The sequence below is a fragment of the Pezoporus flaviventris genome, unplaced genomic scaffold, assembly GCF_033815535.1.
Source record: "Pezoporus flaviventris isolate CSIRO_AGI_PZ_B2104156 unplaced genomic scaffold, CSIRO_AGI_Pfla_v1 ptg000018l, whole genome shotgun sequence".
In the NCBI taxonomy this organism is placed as follows: domain Eukaryota; kingdom Metazoa; phylum Chordata; class Aves; order Psittaciformes; family Psittacidae; genus Pezoporus; species Pezoporus flaviventris.
This window is the reverse complement of record NW_026892566.1, coordinates 4,381,584-4,402,169: the sequence shown is the minus strand read 5'-3', so window position 1 is coordinate 4,402,169 and position 20,586 is coordinate 4,381,584. Positions and strand designations below refer to the sequence as shown.

At 40.7% G+C, this 20,586-nt stretch overlaps 1 protein-coding gene across 1 annotated transcript in view; it reads right to left on the bottom strand.

Moving 5' to 3' along the window:
- Positions 1-20,586, bottom strand: part of LOC133270147 (PALM2-AKAP2 fusion protein-like) — a 266,818-nt gene that overhangs the window by 108,858 nt on the left and 137,374 nt on the right. Inside the window, 1 exon segment of the mRNA XM_061455090.1 lies at positions 1,918-2,000. Coding sequence (XP_061311074.1) covers positions 1,918-2,000 — 83 coding nt within the window.

The window sequence follows — 20,586 nt, the reverse complement described above, 5'->3', positions numbered from 1 at the left end:
AACACTTCCACAAATTGTTAGCAAGTTATTAAAGAAAATTTCAGCACTTTGTCATTCACTATGACTAAACGAATTTTATTACATGCTGGTAAGGATACTCTCCTGGACTTTATTGACTTTCCCATGCCAGCATTTTGCTGATTCTGCTCATGCCGCATCAGTGACAGCCCTGAGTCAGCCTCCCTCTTACAAGGTTCTGCCATTAAACCTTTTCCTTCAGTGGGGACTTGTTATTAAAAAAAGAGACCAGTTTTTTAAAACCAAGGACAAAATGGTGCTAAGTCAGGTTTTATTCTGTGTGATGTTACACTCCCAAGCATTGGAGGTATTGTGTTATTAAAACAAATTGCATTCCAGGGTCATTGAAGTTTTTTTCTCCCCTTTCTTAAGCATGACCTTAACTTAAACCAGAGAAAGTTAGGAACTGATTAAACTCTAGCTCAGAGCTTTCCCAGCAGTCCAGTGATACACAAGCTACCACAAAATGATGCTAAACTGAGCACAGCGCTGCTAGCAACCAGTGAAAAATGTCTGGGAATGTCTGCGCAAGTCCATGCTCCAGATGCAGTCAGAATGATTTAAATATCTGAATTAATCATAACATGAAAGTTTTGTTTTGATAGTTTTGCATTATCAATTTGAACCTCAATTTTATTGTGTTGTGTAGTAGTTGCCTAAAGAAAGGTGGATTCTCACTGACCGATACCCCTGAGGATATGTTGATTTACTGCTTTATATAGATTTAATCTTAAATTTGGTTGTTGTTTCTTGATAGCTAAGAATATGAAATTCTGTGCTACATTGTCCATTCTAAATTTTTAAGCACATTTAGTGAGGTTCATATTTCTTATTAGCAGATTTGTTTTGTTGTTTCATTTATATATATATATATTTAATTATGTTGGTCCATCACCTTTTGGATTTTATTAGTATTTAAATAAAAACTCTTGGAAACCTGGATTTTTAGAAAACTACGAGTGTGTTTTGTGTTTGGTTTGTTATTTTTTTTTTAATGGTAGGCGAAACTACTAAATATGATAAGAAAAATCTAAAGAAAAGCTTTTCAAAACATGTTTTGTGTTTACCTTTTGCTCATTAAAAAAAAAAGAAAAAGTTTTAGCAGATGCTGGATTTAGCTGATAATTCATCAAGGCCTCTAAGGTTTTAAAGCTAGCTGATCTGAGCTTCTTACACCAGTTTTCACTCACAGACCAGGAGAAGATATGAAGTTGCTGCATTTTTATCTTTAAATGCCTCTCTAAGCAAAAGAATTAATTATTGGGCTAAACTTAACTAATATTAATGAAAAATCCCAACCCACTGCTTTTATAGCAGAAGTCTGAATTATGCTTTATAAGTTTAATCTGAATCAGTTTAACAACCTTGATTACTAATTTGATTTATTTAAAGAAATGTGAAAGATTAAAGTAAATTTAAGCAGGAATATGGACAACGTATATCCAAGTTTGCACTTTTGTTTAAAAGAACAGTTTATGACAAATATTGTTGGAGAGGCCTTTAGTTTTTAATACGGTTGGTTTTGTCTTTAGATATATGTGCTTCACACTCAGCAGTGTCAGCAGGCCTGAAGATGAATGTTCTGGCCCTGTGGGAATTCACTTGCCCATTCACTTCCTTTCTACTCCCAGCATCATACTGACAAATTCATTTGCTGCTCTTAAAAGCACATGGCTGCACATGATTGCACTGAGAATGAAAAAGGAATATTCCCATCATGCATTTTCTAGCAAACTGGTGGGTTCCCAGCCACCCCAGGCTACCAGGTGAGCTATCAGACTACCTCCTTGCAGCTGAAGATGTGCCCTATGCCACTTAACAGAGTGCCAACAAGCATTATGTCTGAGCACAGGTCCAATTCCTGTGCTTCCCACAAGAACATGGTGGGAAGAGACTTACCCCTGCACCCTCCTCGGCTTCGGGACTTTCGCAGGAGCAGGATCCCGGCGGGTCCCTTGGCAGCATATCTGATCCTTCTGCGCCTACAAAACCAAAGACATTTTATTGCCCATGGGAGAATATGTATGGTCGAGAAGTTGCTTTGCTTTGCTTGGATCCATTTCTAGCAGCCACACTCTGTCACGAGCCTGGTATCTCATCAGTGTTGTTAAAGAAAGCATAAAGGGTAGAAAAATAATGACTGAAAAATATCTTTGCCAGCTGGAGAGAGCTCTGCGTGCTGTGGGGAGGCAGCTGCCACTGGGAGAGAACACAGCAGGTGCTTAGCAGGTTGCACAGCACACCAAGGCTGAGGAAGGGTATCGTCAACTTCCCCTTCAGCAGCCATCCCTGCCCCGAGGGTGGTACCCAGTACTGGGGCTGTGGCTGCCCTGTCCCTGATGGGTTGTGGGAAGGCCCTGGCTGCCAGGTCCAGCTTTGCCACCCTCAGGGAGTCCCCCAGGCACTGGTTCCTCTGTGCTCGCCTGTGTTATGGTGCTGAAGGTACGCCCGCGCTCACACCATCCCGGGAGAGAAGCCATAGGGCTTTTCTGCACTTCTGTGCATCCCTAGGGAAGGATAACTAAGAGCATCTAGGATCGTAACTAAGAGCATCTAGGATCGTAACTCAGAGCATCTCATTAGTTAACACTGTTCCTCAGCCAGTCACTAATCACCTCTGCTTATGGGGTGAGGGCAGGTCTGGAAGAACCTCTGCACTTTTGTTTCTACATCAAGCTTAAATTCTGACTAAGGTAAGAACATATCTGCTGATTTCACCTCCAGGTACAATCTTGCTTAAGTATAGCTAGCCACAGACAGCATTACTTTTGGAATTTCGGTAGCAATGGCAATAGTTAAAATAAATGCCAGTGGATTAGAGTCAGATTAAATCGGTGAATATTTTCTAAGATGTGAAATCAAATTATAGGGGTTACATGATCTCCACTATGGAGCATATGGGTGTATAAAGATTTATAGATATCTCCAGTAACACTGTTGAATGTACACATTCACAGTGAGAATACAGTGAATAGTGTTCTTTGTGCTACCACAGCACTGTGTGCACCTACTAGATTTGAAATATGGCTCATGTAATAATACAGCTTGAAATGGCTCTTCAGTCCTTGGTCAATACAAGGGCAGTTATTCATGCCCTCTGATGCTACTTCACCCTATAATCTTGAGCATTTGTCTTCAGACCACTACTGGCTGTGTGTACTCCACAGTTGTGTTGTGATTACCTACAAAAAAGGATCTGTGAATCAGAGATGCTCTTTATTTGTTGCTCCAGCAGGCAGTGGCACATACCAGCAGCACTAGCATGATCTGAAGTCTATCTCTGCTTGGAGGCACTGACTACACACTGGTATTTTTCTTTCTAACAATATTGGCTGCTTTCCCTGCTTTTTGGTACATCAGATTTTTTTGCTCTAGGGGAAGCATATTTAAAAACATCAGTGAAACCTATGTGCCAAAATCCTGTAGGTGCTTTTGACTTCCTCCTGCACAGTTTTTTTGGAGCTGCATCCTCCTCTTCCCATGTGCTGAGCTGTGGGGTCCACATAGTTGACAGAGCCAATGGGCAGCCCCAGCAGGGTTTAAAGGCTGCTTTAAAACCAGTGGAAAAGCACAATAATGAAATTGGGACCTTTTCTAATTGTTGTGCTCTCAGCACTCTGGAGAAGTCTACAAAGCCAGACGTCTAATCGCGTGACTTTACCACAGGTTTGATCCTTCTTTTGCATTCACCTCTGCTGGGGTTCCCCCAGAGCACTGCGGCTTTGGAAGCAGTGCTGCAGAAGAGGCATGTATTTTATTCTGTCCCCATTACTTTTTTTCTGCTGTTTCGGAATTATTTTTTTTTCTTTCCAGCTCACTTTGATAGCTTTATCCATGCTAATTTCAGGCTGAAGGACTCTCCTTGTCATATGTCTATGGAGTATTTCAACACAGTGGGCTACTGATAGCTATATGCTCTCCTGCTATTCAAATACAGATGTAAAATAGAACTGTCTGCCTTTTTGTGTCATTTTATTAAAGCATCCTTTCACACTCAGGACCCTGTGCATCTTTTTTCTGAAGTGTATTTGGAATTGTGAAGCCTTCAGGATGTTGGTAGGAGTGAATCAGAGGGTGGAAGCAGTGTGCATCACTCGACATCTGAATCAGTTTCAGGTGTGGTTCAGAAAAGAGGGATGAGTTCATTAAAAAACATACTACTGTTTTCTGCCAAAGTGCTGATGTATATGTAACCCATGTCCAGCAAGAAAGGGCAGTCTTGTGATTAGGATACTAAATGGAAATGTGGGTTGCCTCATTTCACACCTGTGACTAGCATTTCTTGGTAGGACCTGGCATTGACTTAAGTTGTCCAACCATAAGTGATATTCCCCATTGCTGTTGGCAACACATGAAAGATTAACTAGAGCATGTCAGTGGTAATATAAGCAGTTAACTAGAAAAAAAAAGTCATGGAAGTCCATGGCCTAGAAATTAACGTTCACAAGAAAAGGATAGATCTCCCCCAAATCTCACAAAAAAAATATAGATACCATAAGCCGCAGTAGACTTCACCTCCACACCCTGTATTTGGTGACAGACCGTATCTGCCATATAGCATGGGCCTCTGACTTTATCTACATAAAGGACATGGCAACTTTATAATGACCCTTGGATTAAAAAAAAAAATAATTCCAAGCATGTTCACATCTGTGGACATGTTGTAAAGGCTGCACATAGTACCAGTTCATACTGCCATTATCACAGCTAAAGTTTTACATCTATCATCGTCTGTATACAGCAGTGATAAAGTAACTCAACCAGAACAGCTGCAGGGCAGCTCCGTCAGCACTATTGGGGCTCAGTGGCTTTTCATTCATCTCTGTGCATGCTCGCTTCACTTCTGTGTAGCACTGTGCTGACTTATTTGTTTCCTTTTATTTGCTGTTGATTTCAACTGTGAATAGGGTTTGATGGATGACAGGAGTTTAACAATAAAGAGGACCAGACAATAGAACAGGAATGAAGCTGAGCTAACATTCTCTTTCCTTAAGAGACATATCTGTGCAGACTTAGGAGAGAAGTCAGGGTGCAGATAATGAGAAGGAATTTGGGCTTTTAGCTGACCACCATCAGCCAGAATAGAAAGGAATGGATGTTATCAAGACAAAAAGGATGAAATTTGAGTATAAGAGGCAGATGCCCAGATCCTGGTCATACAGTTGGCAGTGAAACTGCAGAATATGGATGAGGAATAGAGGTACTGATGAGTGATCTGGAAAACTGTTGTGCACACCCACTCATTGCTCTTAGCAAAAAAGGGGAGATTTTAGAAGTTCATTCCTGAATCACAGTTCTTCATGGTCAGCACTGTTACGATGGGGGAAGCACCTCTCATTGGTTAGCAGTGACCTGGGGCAGTACACTCATCTCAGGGGTGCTTGCTCTATCCATCTCTGTCTGTCACCCATTTCTGGTCTGCTTCTATAGGACCTGGACAAAGAAAGGAAACTTTAAGATGCAATTCAGCTACCAATATATGCCAGCTTTCTACAGGAGCTCACAACTCCCTTAGAAAACCCTTCACAAATGCAAAAATCACCCAGAAACTGCAGACTTAGCATCTTAATTTTGCTGTTTGTTATAGCAACAGAGTGCTCTGTGTTTTAAACATGTAAACTCCATTGCTTTATTGTTAAGCTGTCAGGAAACAGCTCTGAGCCCTGTACCATATAATCATTAACACTGGGTAGGCTGTACCCATCTAAAGCCTGGCAGCCTATGTCCTCTTGCAAAAGAACCTGGTGCCCTAAAAGGACAGGTTGTAACATAAAGAGGAGTTTAATCAGGGAATGCCTTTAGGGCAAAGATTTGTGTCCTCAAAAGAAAAGGTAGATAAAGCACTTACAGGTATTCACCAGAAAAACTCCTGCAGTGATGGAATCATACGAAATCAAGCCTTCTTAATTTCTCACACAACAGGCATTTAGACCTGCTATGAAAATTTAGGGCACAGTCAATTGTTCACTTGCATGGCAGCTGGAGTAGTTTAGGATTTATTATTCTCTTCCACTGAGACAGGTTGTCTGTAGGAGCAATTTTATCCCTTTTCAGAGCCCAGGCAGGTTGCACACATGTGCCAAAAGGACATACTAGTGTTCCCAGTTCGGCCTTCTGGCTGCTGCAGGGTGCTACCATCCCAGAGCTACTAAGTGCCTGCTGCCCTGCTCAGATTGGAAGGAAACAGGCTGGCTCAAGCCACATAAATCCTGGATCATCACTAAACTGGCCCATTTGGTCTTGAACAGGCCAAGGAGGCATTTTATTACAGCGATTGTTTTCATTTGACTTGAACCACAGGGATTCCTGCTGTTTTTTTTGTTTTCATTCAGTTACATAGGACTTGTCGCTAAAAAAAAAAAGCCAGACTATGTCCTCGTGTTGGTGTCTTGGCAGTGCCCAGCTGAGCCAGCAGACAGATCACCTGCTAAACTACAAAGTGGAGTTTGTCGCCAATTATTCCTGTGAATAATAAAGGTCATTCAGAAAAATAAAATCCTCATGTAAGGAGGGGGAGGGAAAAGAAGAGACACAGCATAGGAAAAGAAACCTTTCAGCAAGAGTGCTGACATGTTTATTTACTGAAGCACTAAATGGTTTGGTGACTTTGTGGTGTTCAGATTGGGAGAGGTCACATATCAGCATGAAGACAAAGGAATAATTTAAGTGGTGATGAAACTACTCATTTATCTGTTTTTTGCACTTTGCTTTAGTATACACTATGTTTAGACATTGCATCCTTACTGTATTTTTCAAAAATAGTACAGAAACTTTCTCACCCTTTTAATCATGCTTTGAAGGTTCACCTCTAAGAGTTAAGAACATATTTTAGCCTCAGTTTTCATAGAATCTTCAGTCTGAGAAAAACTATTACAGAGTACTGCAGATGCCACCTCTCTTGTGATGTGTCTCCCTGATAGCAATTGTCTTAAGAGTGCTAGTTCATATAATCTGTTTTTCTGCATCTGATAGCAGTATTATTCACAGGAGTGGATGCACAGGTTACAGAGCTAATGGTGCAATTCTCTTTTGCTGATTTGTTTTTTTCTTCCCGATGATTGTTTTCTTTCCAGCTTTCACACTGTGATGTATTTTGGAATTAAATACAAATAAGGCAAATAGCTCCCTACTAGGGCTAGTTGGAGGGAAGTCACACCTATTTATGCCCCATTAAAAAGGAGACTTGGCTGGTGTTATTCTTTTGAGGGAGCTGGTTGGATTGTGACAGAAGTACTGTGCTGCATTTTCACTAGAAATAGGTGTCAAAGTCTTAGTCTCCAAAATTCAGATGCATGTTTTAGTTGCGGATGTAGTCTGGCACCATTTAGGGAAACACCTAAACAAACCTGCATTGCTGGTTGCAGATGGAGTAGATAAAGCCAATGGAGATCTCCAACACTGAAATAGATTAGCTCTCTTCATGTCAGTCAGGCTTCCAGGAGTGATTTGGACTAGTTCAGGCTAGCAATAGTCTGACATGGGCTTTGCATGCCTCAACTGTGTGGGAAGTGATAGCAGCTTGGGAGAACAGCTGTATCTTCAGCCATTTACTACAAGGTCATGCAATACCAGTCTCAAATTTTGTCCCTTACTTGTTTTAACAAGGTTTTCCTACCTACCAAAATAATTTCTGGTGATCAGCAGCTATGAACTAATTTTGATTCCAATTGTGCATGCCTTTTTTTGCAGATTTAACCATGGTCAAAACCATTTCTATGAAGTTCACCATTTCTGCTATGAAGCAAGGAAGGAGGCTTCAGAATCATAATCTATATATATTTTGCAATGAAACCTTAAGTATAGAGCAGCCCTAAGGTTAAAGCTATTCTGAGATAATGAGATTGCAATGTTGCTTAGAAAATTGCTCCTAGTCTTAGCAATCTTGTTCACAGTGAGCAGCTTATGATGAAATTGAGAGAGAAACACTGAAGTTTTTGGAGGAAAAAATGTATGCAGTAAATAAGCTAAAATTTGGACATGAACTGGGAGATATGAGGCAGGGAAAACCTGTGAATTTTATTTCGCTTACTAGTAGTAAGTTGCCATGGAGTACGTTCTCTTATTTGGAAATGCCAAGTAAGAGGTGTTCTATCATTAAAAGACCATATAGCCTCCTAGCTTTGTCCAAGTTAGTTCTTGGATGTGGCAGCAGTGGAGTGAAACAATGAATTCATTGCCTTGCACAAGGGTTTAAAATTAGCAGAGAACTCCTTGAATGACATAAAGAAGGGAAGCACAAGTGATTCATCCATATTCTTTTTAATCATGACATAGAATAATAGAATGGTTTGGGCTGGAAGGGACCTTAAAAAGAACACCTAATTCCAACCCCCTTGCTATGGACAGTAATACCTCCCACTGGACAAGGTTGCTTAAGGCCCTGTCCAACTTGGCCTTTAACACTGCCAGGGATGGGGCAGCCACAGCTTCTCTGGGCAACCTGTGCCAGTGCTTCACCACCCTCATAGTAAAGAATTTTTTTCCTAATGTCTAATCTAAATCTCCCCTCTGTCAGTTTAAAGCCATTCCCCCTTGTCTTATCACAACATATCCTCATCAAAAGCCCCTCTCCAGCTCTCCTGTTGTACTCTTTAGGTACTGGAAGCTGCTCTAAGCCTTCTGTCTTAAGCTCAACCACAGAAAGAAAGCAGAAGGTAGCAGAAAGATTATATCTGATACTGATAACCATTCTCTGCTAGCAGAAAGAGGAGGCATCAACTGCACAAACATGGAAGTGTATGTCTGTCATGCAGTGGGGAAGACAGATCACTTGTGGTGCTCCTCTCACTGCACTAGAGGATTTCTTGCCCCCAAGAAACGCTTGTGTGAAAATACAGCGAAGATGAGCTTCTAACCTCAACAGAGCACAGCCAAGCAGAGAGGACTGCAAGAGGTGTGTCCAATTTCCTTAGCAGCAAAATGAGATGGTTTACCTCCTGTCTTCGTCACACCGGAACTGAAGCAGGCAAGGCATATTTTGATGACCTCTTTTGTTACCTGGAGTTAGACCCGCAGCTGTCTGTACCAACAGTTAGGAGTGCTACATGCGCACGCGGAAGATACTGCAGATGCATTTCCAACATTCAATTAATCCTAATTCTAATGCATTTAATTAATCCTAATTTCCTGTCAGTGACTTTTAGCAGCAGGCAGGACATTCCCCATTAGTGGATACTGTTGCTGAAGTAAAGGGCCATGCCTTTGCAGTGCACCTGGTGGGGATGGGAGGAAAGCAATCTCAATTTTTCAGCAAACTGTCTTTAGATGACTCTTCCAGTTATGTTTTTCTGCTGTTCCTTGTGGTGAGTAACCAGCCAGTCTCAACAGGGTAAATCCTTGTTACGTATTGGGTTGTATTACTGTGGAGGAGAAGGGACAATCATACCCTGCTGAAGTTTAGCTGCAGGTAATAGAGTGCATATGAGACGACCTGTCATTGTCAATTTTTCTCTCACACCTCATGGTCTCCTTCAGGGATGACATTTTGGATCTAGTTTACATTTGTTGGTTTGAAAAAAATGGCAGGCTCATTGAAGGCACAGTCCAGAAAATTGACCAGCACACATCCACCTAGTGGATTTAGGAATAAACAGGTGTAGGTTGTTCTGAGAAGCCTCATTCCACACTGCTAAAAAAGCCATATTGCAAGATTTTCACAGTTAATGCAGGAGTTAAGCAAATAAAACAAGGGGGCTATTTTAGTCCTTGACAAGGCAACAGCAAAACCCCTGGGTAGACTGACAGTGGGCTCATCTGCCTGATTAGATTGTAGTTGTTGAAAGCAAAACTGCAATAAGGGAGACCTAGCCCAAAATATCTGGACTTGCCTAACGTTTGACCTCCAGTTTTGTATACTTTTAAGATTGTACTGTCAGCTGCTTTGAAGATATGCACGATTTTTCTATCAGACAGATTTGTATCAACACTTTATTACAAAGTTAAAACTGCCAGTTTTGCTTGATAGAAGGTGGTACTAATGAATGCTTTGCCACTATCCTCTATTAGAGTAAAGAGTAATGTGCCAGATAGATAGGAAAGAACCCACCTTGGTCTTGCATTTGTACTAGGCACACATGTTGCTAGTTAAAATCCTGTAAATTCTGCAACAGCAGAGAAAATCTTGCCCTTCCCTACACAGGTGCATGAGAGTGGAAAGATGTAGGTGAACTGGTGTTATCATGGCATGAGCCACAAAACTGCTGGAAAGCCATGCAATCCAGGGAGTGGATCCTTTCAGGCCAGATATTTGGTTCACCTGAAGTTGAGAATAGATCTGTTATCCTCAAGAAGAGATCCAGATCACTGAACAGGGTTAGTAACTGTGTAGTCAAATTTAAATCACTGCTTGAGATAAGGTTGATATTATCTGACTTTTAACAAAAGCGTATCATAGATATCCTTTTATCAGAGATAAGATCCAGATGTTTGAGGATAAAGACACCTGCCTTCATCTAAACGTAGCTGTGCTGTATAGTAATTGGTTTGTCATTTCAGAGGGAGTACTTATAGACTATGTTACTGCTCAGTTAGAGAAGACGCATCAACCTCTGGCCTCCATGGATAAGGCTTGCAATCTTAGAAAATGACATATAATTAGAAAAAATTATAGTGTTTGCTTTCACTAATTGTTTTCCCAAAAAAGCAAACTAGCATACAAGCAAACATAATATCCAGATATGGTATATCCTCCTCAGTTATTCACTTACTACTTCCCCAGATCTTAAATAGGTAGTGAAATATTTCATTTCCTAGGCACAACATTCAAAAGAGGGGTAACTTGCTGGTCAAAACTCCAGTGGTGTTTCTTATCCAAGCCATATGCTTTAAAGAGTTCAGTAAAGGAATGCTTGGCTCTCTAATAAAGGAAGAGATGCAGGGCTTCAAAAGCAAAAGCTAAACTGAAAGAAAATAAATGATGATTTTGGTGTCATGATATTGGGCTGTATTTTGCAAATGAAAGGTTTAATAAATAAGGAAACATCACAAGTTAATGTGCAATGTCAAATGATGCCACATCCATTCCTTCCAGCCAATACTTAGAGTATTATGAGACGTGTAATAGACTACATTCCAGGAGTACGCTTTGGGTCCTGCTGCACAGAGACAGGCTGTCTATCCCACACTTTGGCAGCTCATGTAAATATGGCATCCTGAAACATAAAACCTGGATTCTCCCTGGGAGCCCCACCAAACCCCCAGATTAATAGACGTGACAGGAGATTAAGGAGGTGTTTTCTATCTGTGCTTCCTAAATGAGCACAGGTCAGCCATATATCCCCATGGGGACAAGGTTCTGGCTTTGCTGTCTCTTAGTTCTTCAAAGTCACAACATGTGCTTCGTAAAGCATGCCCTGCTGATGCAGTGCAAAACCTCTGACTGTTGTGTTCACAGTATGCTAAACATGGCTCATCAAGGGTAGAACAAACAGCTATGGCACAATCCAAAGTCAATAAGAAAATGCTGGATGACTTTTGCAGACTTGTGGAAATTATCAGCTCAGTTCTACTTTTTCCCCCTCAGCTGTTTATCTGTCCCACAGTGTGCATTGTCTAAATTTGAAATTAAAAACATTCCTGAGGCAAGGAATGTCTTCAAGCACTTGCATTCTATGGTGCATCAAAGAACAGCTGAGGCTGATGCTTTGCCTTTGGTAGCTATGCTTGCATTCTAGTTTTTGGGGCCTTACGACTTTAGCTTACAGTACTCTCATTAACTTTTGGGAGCAGAACTCACATGCAGGGCAGTCTCTTGACGAGATGGGTTTCCCTGCCTGATGAGGCAGTCCATCTCTACAGGCTGCACCAAATCTAGTGCATGGACAGGATATATGACTGGGGAGTTTTTTCAGAGCTTGAGGCCTGAACATAGCTGGGGGCATGTTAAAGCTGTGATAAACAAAACTGACCTTCTTTTAAAATGTAGCTTTTGTAGGTGTATGTGTATCTCCCCTCATCAGTCCTATTTTTTAGGTTCCTTCCACTCTTCCTTAGCGTGAACAGTGAGGAGTGTTGATTCAGTAAAGGATCTTCCTAAGAGAATTAGCTCCCCCCTTGATAAAAAGAGTGTAGAGCTTGTACCAGGGTACCAATAGTAATTTTTCACAGCTCTCATCTTGACAGTAAGCCCATAATACCAGTGGAATAGAGCATGAAAAATAAAATTACATTAGGGCTTCAATTAACTTTAATATTACCTGTAACTCAAATACTTATTGCTTGTGTGCTGGAGTTATTACTACTTTTCTAGCATTTTAAATTATAACGTATTAAAGGGACAGCCTACCTTATGGAGAGTTTGTAGCTCTGAAAATGAACAAAGATCAGGCAATTTAAAAAGGTTTAAGAGTAAGCCCTCAAATGTCAGGATGCACATTTAAATGTTTCCTGCTGAAATCTAGCAAGCTAAATTTCTTGTGAAATTTCTAGAAATTAGAAATGTATTAGAAAGACTCTTTTAGAAAGAACTACTGTGCTTTTATGTCAAGTCTTGCCTGCAGCATGAAATTGTGGAGACACAATGAAGATATGAGAGGTGGGTCTGGGTTGTTTTTTTGTTTTTTTTTGGTGGGTTGTGGTTCTTTTTTCCCTTTAAATGACAACAAAATGACTTGATCCTCAGCAGCTCTCAATTTGTGAATAGTTCAGTCTGACTTTAAATTAAATTCATGGCTGCATCTTCCTTTATTCAAGCTATTCAAGTATTCTCTTCACAACCTGCACTGAGTAACAGATAAAAATAACTGTCATGCTTAATTTATTTTAGGTGTGCAGTCAGGTTATTTGAATTTTCCACATTTGGTTTCTGAGAACAGCTGTGAGTCTTCTCCTAGCTCAGTAAGGACAGTTTCTAAGAACAGAAGAACTGCCCCACTGGACCAGAGCAATGGTCTCTGACAGCAGCAATAAGAGATTTCATATACGGAGAACACCTGCACCCAGCCTGTATCTTCAGATCTGCTCCTGTACCTCCTGCAGCATCCAAACCACTAGATTATGGGTGTCATTGGACAAATCTCTGCCTTGTCACTTTAATATTTCTATGGGATCAGTTGTGCAATAGTTTGTTCATATGGAGACATTTATCTGTCTGGGTTTCTTTTCTTTTTTTTTCACCATTATCATCTACATGGTATGTGAACGACTGTGTTGTTTAGCACTACCACTTCAGAAACCTCCAAGAAGGATGGACAATGAATCGGTGTACTGTTGTAAGTTATGATTTCCTATATGGCTTAGTAATTTTGAATATCTTAATTTTGAATATCTAAGGTATGACTGCAAAGGGATTGAGTGTTTAGGAATTTAAACATTCAGACCACCTTAAAAGAGCCTCAGATATTATCCAGAAGCAGAGGCAGACAAAGTAGTCATAACTTTCAGGAATTTTAGCCTCTAGCAATGTTTGTTGCAGAGAAAGGATCAGCAGAAAAGGCTCGTGTTCATTCCGGACACCCTATTTAATAAAGAATTAGGCTAGCAAAGAAAGACAGATGGCAAGAGCAGACAAGACAGTTTGAGACCAAGGCCTAATTCAGCTTTGACATAGCTAAGCTGAATGGCTATTGAAGTCAATGAGAAGTTCACAGGTTTGTATCAGGGCTGAATTTGCTTCCCTATTTAGCAGAAAGAGGTGAATAATTGAGTTCAGATAGAATTCAGTTCAGAAAAGAAGAATGGTGTTATAAAATTTTCAGTGCTCTCCTAAGGCCTACGCTTTAAAAACTAATATATGTTACAAGCAGAGATGTTTCCTGAATAATGCAAATACAGTTGAGACCACTGCCTGGCCTAAGGCTTTGTATATACATGATGGAAGTAAACAGATGGAGAAACAAGTAGAGGCTTGTTCGGTGCGATATGAGTGTAATAGGACTATGAATCCTTTTTCCCTGAATCTGAGCTAAGTCTCTAATTTTTGTGTTTCTACAAGAGTCACTGCTGGGTGCCCAATCTCTGCTTAGAATTATAATGGGAAGTATATTAATTTTCTAAATAAACATTTGGAGAATGAGCATTGGAGGATAGCATTTCACCATTTCTGCTTTTCCCTTCTGTGTTGCTGCTTTCAGCTACGGGGGATCTGAGAAACCATACAGGGAAACTGTAGGGGTACCAAAGAATCTCCCCTTGTCTTCAGCTGGGGGGGGCTACTCCTCTTTTCCTTTTTAATGGATCAGTGTTTGCCAAACACATCCTGGTTTGTAATTTGTTGTTTTATTTTGCCTATAAAATGAAAAGGTAGATCTTGTCCTGGGAAAATGGGATGTTACCTTGTATGTGCTGCTGTGTAACATCTCCAGCTACTGTGGTTTCAGGCATACTGATTGTCCTGACTGCCTCTGTCAGGATACTCCTGCTGGAAATCAGTGACTTGGGTAATCCTCGTTAGAAAACTGGGTGTTAGTTGAGACTGAGCTACCACCATGTTGCAGAAAATGGAAAAAAAAAAAAGAAAAGAAAGAAAGGAAGACATTTAGCATTTGTGTTCTTGTGGGGTTTTTTCCTGTCCTCCATAAATATTGTCAGGATGCTTCTTGTACAAGGAAGCAGTAAAAGATGCCTCTATAATGGGAACAGTCATGATTGTGCTGTGTATGGCAGTGGTACATGTGCATGTGCCATGGTATTTCCCTCCCATCCTGTAACAGTGTACCAGCACTAATAAAGCCATAAAACAACAGCAGATAATCTTTATTCAGCTCTGTGTAAGCACACTCTGCAGAACAAGCCTGGTCTGTAAAATAGAAAGGACATGCCTCCACACCTAACAGTTCCCAGTGCCAATGATGCACACTTATGGGGCAGCACATGCTTTCCTCTTGATGGCTGCTATGTCATTGCTAGGCAGAGTGTTAGCTGACGGGGTGTAACTGTACATATAGGAGGTTTGGGGTCTGTAATTGTTCCTGTGCTGGGCACCCTGTAGGTGTACATGTTTTCAATGAGGCTCCCTGCAGATGAGAAGATGCCTAGTAGCTTTTCCGTTCATGACTTGTCCTCTGTGCAGATGAAATGTGCATGCATGGTAACAGTGAAGAGCCACACTGGCACTGGAAAATGTTTGTTTCTGAGGGATTAGTTGGGCTTCCACGTCAGAGGCGGCCACTTCATTTTCATCTGCCTCAGTTCCTCATTTTTCATATAAAAATGATAGCACTTTTCTGACTTAATCGGATGCTGTGAAAGTTCACTGCATTGGAGACTGTGAAGTGCTCAGGTATGGAAGTGTCTGGAGCTGGGTGAAAATATCGTGCTATCCTCATGCACTGGGTTGAGAAACTTAAAACTGGTAGTGCCACATTTTATGTGGTATGTCTGCATGATCTGTTAATCTTCATCAGAAATATACCAAACCTAACCTCATTCAGACACAGCAGAATTTCAAGCACTAATTACAGTGGAACCCAGACAGGATGTCCTAGTATGCTTTTCTCTGGAGGCACGTATCTGCTGTCTTTATATATTGTGCTGCCATTCTTTGGGCCTTTCAGGGAGGAGAAATGGAACTATTTTATTGCTTTCTTAGGAGTTTTTAGAAAATTGCATTATAGGACCACAAGAATTTAATCCAGTTCCTCAGCCTTCTGATCCTAAGAAGAACTCTAAAACATGGATTATTTTAGTGAAAATATATAGTTCAGAATATGCAAATATTATTTAGTGCAAATATTTAGTGCAAAGGTGTGATTTGAAGTGCATTTTAAAGTACCGAACTCTTGTTTGACAGAACAATCATAAGTCACTAACTCGTAGGTTGAGAAGCAATCTACCTTACACCTAACAACTTGGTCATATCTTAAAATACACATTAAACGTTAAAATACAGCTTACACCATCTCTTGTACTTAATTTGTTAAAGACCACTTTCATGGCATTCTTCACTTACTGTCTAAAAATAATGAGGGGTATTTCGCAGATGCTTAGGTTGTTTAGTAATTGAGTAAAATCAAGTGTACTGAGTCAGTTGCACAAGGCACATGTGCTATAATGCAAAATGCTATCACTCTGCTATTAGCAGTATTAAATTGTCATTAAACTAGTTAGGATTCTTGAGGGAGGTCTAACTTTACACTGTGTCAGCTGACAAGGAAAGGCTCATATTTGTAACCACCTTGGGTTTATTACTTTATCTGAAAACAAAAATTATAGACTTCCGGAACCATATATTATTGCTAAAATGTTGTCACTTTCATGATACTAATAGTTTTTGATTAAACAGTTTCTGGGAGGAGTTTTGATGGTTTTTTTTATCTTACAGACCCTTCAGTTCACTTCTACCAGCAGTCCTACTACATCTAACACATCATCCCCTCATTCCCCATCCATTTTGCTCAATGTTAATCTTATTTAAGAGCTATATACATTGCCGCACAAACTATGTTGCTCTCTTATCTCCAAAAGAGGAACTCCAAAAGACGAACTTGCACTAAACCACTCAGCCTTGCTGGAAATAAGAACTAACCCAAACATCATCCTAACTTTTCTTTGGACAATTTGCATTTTCAGAAATTTTGGAATTTGAGGTTTTTCATCTCAGAGCTAGGCCTGCACAGATGTAACTGAAAAATCTTGAAGGTGGATCAATGAGTCAAATAGGCAGAAGTCTATATAGGCAGAGTTTTAAGAAGTAAACAAATGCTAAGTAAAATTTCTTTCATACCTTCAGCAGGCTATCCTTCATGGCTGTGCTGGAAGTTCTTTTTTTAATGTATTTTTCATAAACTTTTGATGTCCAGACTGAACTCTCGTATCTCTTTACTAGGAGAAAGAGATACACTACACTGACTCTATTCATAGAATTGTAAATGCTTTTATATTTTGGGAAGCTTTACAGAACCTCATGGCAGCAGAATAGACTTTTCTTTTAAACTTAACCTTCCTCCATGGAAAGCAGGTATTTTTAATGCTAGTATATTTATTTAAATTTATGGCTTATGTAAAGTAGTACCTCCTTCCATCTAAATTTTTTAGGATCCAGGCCTGCAGAGATTTACACACACAGATTCATTGTGTATCCTGGTGCCAAGAAATTAGAAACAAGACTCCTATTGACTGCAGCAGAGACAGGACTCCAGCTGCTGCTTCCAGAGGGGGTAGTAATTGAACAGATGAAAGTTCACCATATTTTGTAAGATGTAGGATCTGAGGCCAGCTTTTTGAAATGAGACATCAGAATTTTTCTACCTTTGCCCTTTTCTTGCCGCATTCTAGGATACTTGTGGTATACTGCCGACTTCAATAAGCGTGAGAAACCCCGAGGCAAATACTGAGAAAAGGATATACTATTTAGAATTAATATAAAATATTTTTTAATAAAATCAAGCCTGTATTTGTTGTTTCAGGAGAAGGGAAAGTTGTCTGCACATACATGAATACACACACACACAAGTCAGAATTCCTGTATAAAACTATTCATGGCTATGATATCCCTGGTCAAGCTCCAGCATAAAGCCAATGAATCTTTGAAGCTGATTGAAGCATTCAAAACAAAACTGATAAGGGCTGATCCTCCACAGCAACGATTTTCCACAGAGAGACTATTTTTAAACCTAAACAGCAAATGGGAGAGAAGTTCACATCTGGAGACCTGAACGCTACCGTTTTTACTGTGGCTGAACCTGGCCTTTTACCTTGAGGTCTGGCAGCTTATCTAGATCAGGTTTTGGTGTTCTGTGTTTGAAGTTAATGTTATGCAGGCACTTTGTCTGCAGGTCTGGTAAATAGCGGGTATGGTGTGGACATAATGCTCTGTACAGCACAGCCCTACACAAACAACACAGATAGATCCACCCCAAACCACAGGTGCTGGCTCACCAATTTCTGGGGAAGCTGTGGGTCCAGCTCTAAATCATATGGCTGACTTTCACCCTTTGCAAAACCCATGCTTTGCCTAGCCCTGAAGTTTCGGGTTGGCTTGGCTCCTGATCTTTGTGGCCTATGCTCCTCTCTTCTCTGAATTACAGGGACAGCAGACCCATGTTTGGGCTCTGAGAGCTCTGGCCTAAGGAAGGATTGCAGTAAGCTGTGGTGCAAAACAAAAAATGGTCAAAAGCAGGCTTTCTGGGGTGTTTCCCAAGTTTACTTTTGGCTGTTGACTTTTACTGCAGGCTAAATGATGTGTTGGTTGATCTCAGAAAATAAAGACCCTAATTTGTAAATGGCATGAGGTCTCCTTGATGGACTTGCCAAGCAGCCTAGAGCCCACACCCCATGTTCAGCATTATTGCTGTGAAGAGTTGTTTTTTTGTCCTCTTGCAACTTATTGTGCTGCCTGATGCTTCTTATCTTCTCAGACCAGAGAAAATCTACAGATATTGCCTCTTATCTCCTCACAGGGGACTCCCTTCAGCCTGTAGGTCTGGTTTCTCCTAGACTGACTTGCTTTCCACTCAGGTGGGGTGGGAGATGTCTGCCATGCCTTGCCTAACTAGGCACTTGTCTGTCTTTGCTGACCCCCACCGCAAGAGTCAGAGTGGGAATGTGAAAGTGTTGAACGACAAAATATCACCTACCTCACAGCCTGCTGGGGACCACTGATGCCACTTTGCTTCAATAGAGGGAATCCTGTTCCCTGTCAGTGCCAGGCACCATTTTCTAATCTATCCTGTTCATATGGTTGATCAACATATGGGCCTTGTATTACCTTTCAGCAGTACTGGCACTTACACAGCACCATGTGTTTATATGGACACAGAGTGCCAGCCTATCTCTACCAAAACACACAGATTTTATTCAAGAGAGGATTTCAAAAATCATAGATGAAATCATAGAATCATTCTGACTCCATGATTTCATCATAAAGACCAAAATTAATTGAACAAAGCTAACAACTCTGTCTTGGTAATTCTGTCATGCTCAGTGCTAATTATTCATACTGAAACAGGCAGAAGCCACCAGAACTGCTTTACAACCTACTGGAGATAGTTGCTATAAACAGCAATTAATGCTTGCATTTCTATCTTAAGAAGCACAGTTGTCTCCACCTGAAAAACTAGACAGGTATGTTAAGGGAGAGAGCTCAGATGACCTAAGAGATGGATAAAAACACCAAAATGTTCTCTCTGGAGAACATTTCCCTGATTGCTTATCACCTCATAAACCTCTCTGGAGAGCTAAGGGACCTCAAACACATATTTTCACTAAGATCTTTGTGGTACAAACATCTTACATTCTTGCATCAACTACCCAGTTAGAGTCTTCCTTACTTTGGGCAGTGGCAGTCAGAAAAGGAGTTTGTTTTGGGATCTGACATTACATCAAGTTGGAAGCTGTTTTTCCTACAGACATCAGTGCTGCCTAGGTTTTCCATGATGCACGTATGACATTGAAAGAGTGATTTGTGTCCATGGGAGGATGAGTCCAGTAATAGCAATCGCTCCTCATCAGCTGTTTGTTCTTGAGAAGCTTTAGCATCTGTTAAAGGGCATTCTAGTCTTCTTATTTCTGATAATGGATGTTACACTTGAGTCTTCCTTACTGGTGGTAGCATCAACCTGCATCAGAGTGCTCTCTGCTTCAGAGACACCCACACAGAGCAGCAGTGCTCAAGGGAGTGCTGTGCAAATATGCATGTGGCTGAAGTGAGAGGCAGCAGGCAGGAGGGAAGGAAAAATCAGATGGTGGCCACAGTCAGCAGAGAAAGGAGCATCATCCAGTACTGACAATATACAGCTGTGGGTCTGTTGCCAATGGTGAGCCCTTCATTATCATGCACACTAGGCTTGAAATCTTTGTGTCAGCCCTCCAGGCTTCAACTAGGAGTGCAGTGCTGGCTGGAGCCAAGTGAAATTTGCTTTTGAATCCGAACAGCAAGGTTTTTGGAAACAAATGAGTTCTAAGACAATGAAATCTCATTGAATTCCACTAATAATAATTTTGGATAGAAAAAGTTGAAGGGAATATTCTGGTAATGTCAAAGCAATATTTTTAATGTATTTCAAATAAAATATCAATTTGTGTGGTTTTGTTTTGTTTGTTGTTTCTTTTGGTGTGGGTTTTGTGTGTTTGTTTTTTGAATTGCCTCCAGCTGGCACTGAAACTTCTGATTTGGAAAAAAAAACCATTTATTTTAAATAAATGGTTAACTCAGAACGTTTCAGTTTGGGTTCAGTGTGGTAGAATGTTCTCCTCTGCTTTTGATTGCTCATTTTCACCAGTGAATAAAATCAGTATTATTTACTTTGCTGTAATGATGCAGTGTTCTCATCCTCCTTCAGATAAAACAGCATGCAGTAATAATTTTTGCCTCCTTCCCTTTCCTGCCCAGCACAACCCTGGCCCCCCATGCTCTGAAGGACCATACATGGTTGGCTTCCACGCCCACAGGCAGTGGAGGGCCAAGGAAGGTATCTCTGCAAAATAGAGGTCCTGGAAGAGAAGCTGTTAGTTACATAGAAAGCAAGACCTTCACCACTGCAGATCAAGCAGATGAGTTCATTGGAGCACTTAACTGCATTTCATCATTAGCTTGCTGTCTGCCTGGTACTGTTTAATAAGCCCGTTCTCCAAAACCGGTGGTTGTTTATGGCATAGCTTATCTGGGGGACAGTTCTGCTGTTCCCAGTTATT